This window comes from Limulus polyphemus, unplaced genomic scaffold, assembly GCF_000517525.1.
Source record: "Limulus polyphemus unplaced genomic scaffold, Limulus_polyphemus-2.1.2 Scaffold1077, whole genome shotgun sequence".
Classification (NCBI taxonomy): Eukaryota; Metazoa; Arthropoda; class Merostomata; order Xiphosura; family Limulidae; genus Limulus; species Limulus polyphemus.
The window spans coordinates 288,927-292,643 of NW_013666687.1; the positions used below are offsets into that span (position 1 = coordinate 288,927).

General features: G+C 34.1%; 1 protein-coding gene across 4 annotated transcripts in view; it reads right to left on the bottom strand.

The window, feature by feature from the left end:
• LOC106462027 overlaps nucleotides 1–3,717 on the bottom strand; it is a 68,373-nt gene that overhangs the window by 20,887 nt on the left and 43,769 nt on the right. For all 4 annotated transcript variants that reach the window (XM_022389144.1, XM_022389146.1, XM_013921899.2 and 1 more), the window contains one exon: nucleotides 1,472–1,615. In XM_022389144.1, coding sequence (XP_022244852.1) covers nucleotides 1,472–1,615 — 144 coding nt within the window. The remainder of the gene's footprint in view (nucleotides 1–1,471; nucleotides 1,616–3,717) is intronic.

Consider the following 3,717-nt stretch of genomic DNA (forward strand, 5'->3'; position numbering starts at 1 on the left):
TACCAAACTTATTGACATAAATTCTTGAAATAGTAGTTCAATAAAATTTTGAATGCAAGTCAACAAACGAGATGACATGGCCACCAGTCTCGAAAGGGTTAACACTTGAGGAGGTCCAGCCAACTCAGTTCTAATATTGAGTAAAATGAAATATCAACACCAGCCTATGTTTGAGAAAAGCAAGTATGCTTGAAATGCAATTATCACATTGATTTTCATAAAAGCCAACACTGATTTGCTTGAGATGAAGCACTTCAACAAAACACGTGGGCACTGTGGCCCAACTAGTCTGGTGAGATTTGGTACTGTATTGAAAATTATTAATTGACTTAATGTGATGGTTCCAGTTTAAAAGAAAATGAAGCAGAACTTTTCTAAAACAAAGTCCCCAGAAAAAAAAAAATTGACCTGGAGGGTTTTCCAGTTTAGGTAAGATTTAGATTAATTAAAATATTAGTGAAAATGTGTAGCTGTCCTATAAGTGCTTAAATGTTGTTGGTTGTTTAGTCTTCTTTATTACAGAAAAAATGGATTCAATTCAGGCTTTCTTCATTTGAAACACACATTGATTGTTGGTTTATGGAATGGATTCAAACTCTTGAAATAGTTATACTTTGTCCTATAGGAACAGTTCTACTCTATGGTGTTTTGTAGGAAGCTAAAACATGATTCAGGTTTCATAGCTCAATATAAACTGATTGTTTAATAAAAATTTAAGTTAAATATCAAATACAGAAGTAAATCTACTGAAAAATAAACTAAAACTTTTGTTTTAAACAATCATCTTTTTTACAAAGCCATCGGTACTTTATATGTCAATTACATTAACCCTCTGGATACAGGTTTATAAAATTGCATGTCAAAACCCTTTTACAGACTTCAATTCAAATTTTCTTAAACTACTTTATTACACATGTAAATCAATAAACTTTGCATCAAAACAGTTAATAAGCCAAATATTAATATATAAATTTTAATTTTTTTAATTTCAAAAGGAAATATCTAAATAAATTGTCAAATTAAGCAAGCCCATAAAATACTATGGATTAATACTGATATAGAATATCAAGTCATAGTTGTGATTCACCCTGTGTATTCTCAAAAAGACAGGCAAGACAAAGACTGTCTGGTTTTTATGGGTAAATTTCTGTTGAAAGGCAATAAAATTTCTCAAAAACTTCTATGGTTTTCAAAAGAGAGGGGGTTGCAATTTTCAGGATTTTTTTATACATTTCAAATAGAAGGAAAAAATTCATCGGTCTAGTTTTGAGAGGTTCCACTTTAATTACACTTACTTATCAGCAAAAAAAGGAAGGGATGAAATACTATAGATGTGTGTGTGCACATGCGTGAATATATATACACACACACACAAACGCATATTCATACCTGATTTTAGCTATAAAGTACAATGATATATCTTATTTAATTATGTACATGATGATAAAGAAATAAAAACCTCATTACTCACTTCTTCCCACAGTACATCTACAAACAAATAAAAATGTGCGCTAGTAGAAGCATGCTGAACCAATAGCATCTGTGCTGCCATACAAACATCTTCCACATCTCTATTCTGCTCTACTTGTAGACTGCACCACAAACTCATCAAGTCCTAGATAAATATTGTCAAACATATTATTCCAAACACAAATTAATACATAAAAGTGTATACTAAAAATTACATAATATGAATCTCATAAAAAATATTATATTATTAACTTATTATGAATACTGTATTACACTAATGACCATATTTAATCAATTAAGTTAAAACAGTTGAAAAATACACTGTATAAAAAGTAAGATTATTATATAATGCAAATTACACTACAACAACCTGAAACATCAAATGAATAATACATTTACGTTAAAGGCATGAGAAAAAGCTTGTACTATAAATCTATTTCTTGTGTAATCTACAAATCTCTAAGGCTACATGTATAACTAAAGCTTTAACCTTATATAAAGTTTGTGAGAATTATCATCTGGACCAAAAAAATCCTTTAGAAACACATAAACTGTTTATTCAAAAGTAATTTCTATCACTGAAAAAGGTCTGTCTACTTACACAATTGAGATATTCCTAAGTATCTATCCAAGCCAGAGAATAAGCTATAATTGTTTCTTGGCTATCACCATTCCTTACTGTACTTCAAACCTTTTCCAAAATTATTGTAGTTTACTTATGTTTCACACTTTTGTAGATATTTGACCGTGAATATCTATTACCAAATCTCTCAACATTTCATATCTAACAGTTCCAACAAAATTAAGGAACAAATGATCAATAAATAATTCATAGATACTTTGGATTATATCTCGCTTCCCACTGCAATACCACACATTCTTGAATTTAGTGTTTTCTCATTGCATCTTTTCATACAGGAATGTGACAATGCTCTATGTGCAGTTTCCAAAATATAACCTTGTGTGAAATTCAATAATAAATAAATGAAAGCTAACATTTTCCTTATCTGAAAATGTATTTCCGATAAATACTTACCTCTCCTCACAAAACAGTTTTTCTCGATTAGAACTGCCCTCTATTGGTGAAAATTTTCAATGTTTGCCACTAACCTTCCACCTCCTGCTTCTGCATATCTACATGTAAACGGCTAGGCAGCAGCTCTCCACTAATAGGAATGTGATGCAACTCCTATCATAACCAGCACCCTCTCCACATTTGCACTCAGAAGACCTACACCAAATATCACCAGAAGTAGGGAGGCTGGGTGGAAAATGTGAGTGAAGGTAAATATCTATTGGAAATACATTTCTCATGTTAGGAAAATGTTAATTTCCGATATGATATCTTACCTCTTCTCACAAAATAGCTAGAATACCAGATTGAACTGGTGGAGGGCCAGTGAAAAAATGATCCCCCTCTAGGAAGCATCCATGAGGTGCAAAACCAAAAAAGAAAACATCACACCTCAGCAGGACACTGCACCACATCTGATCCAGGTATACTCTTCGGCCTTTTATGACTGTGTTGCTAACCTAAAAGGTGGAAAAACATGAAGAAACCCCATAATACATATTACCGATCAATGGGACTCCTGAGTGTTGAGTGGCTAGGGTGCAACAGACCATAGAGGTATTTGGACCTCATCCAACACCTTGCAGTATCTGGAACTGTACATCAGTACCATGTAGGTAAAAGATCACCTACTTCTTCACCTCGAAACAGGAATTGGTAGGGAAGATGAGTTTACATAACAAAATCTGTCTCCACTTGTGTGCATTACCAAACCAACCAACACCTGATCCACCAGGAACTGACATCCAATGGATGGTAGGAAGGTGGAAAACCCCAGTAGGAAGACATCTCTGGTCCAAAACCTGGTGTCATTGCAAATGGTTCTTCCAGTCCAGAGCAGGAGGAGGATACCCGGTCGTACACAAGTGGGAATATGTTTTGCATCCACCTACAACCAACACCAAAACCGACATCCAGCAGATGGTAGGAAGAGGGACCGCAAACCTAGGATGCATCTCCAGTCCAAATCCTGGTGGCATTGGATATTTTGCATCCAGTCTACACTAGGAGGGATACTGGCCAGAACACATGTGAAGACTTACTTAGTTGGACCATCTCCAACCAACATCAGACTCCCCGTGAACCACATCTGGAGGATGGTAGGGAGAAGGAATGTCACAGCCTGAGGGGCAAACTCCAATATATATATATATATATATATATATATATATATT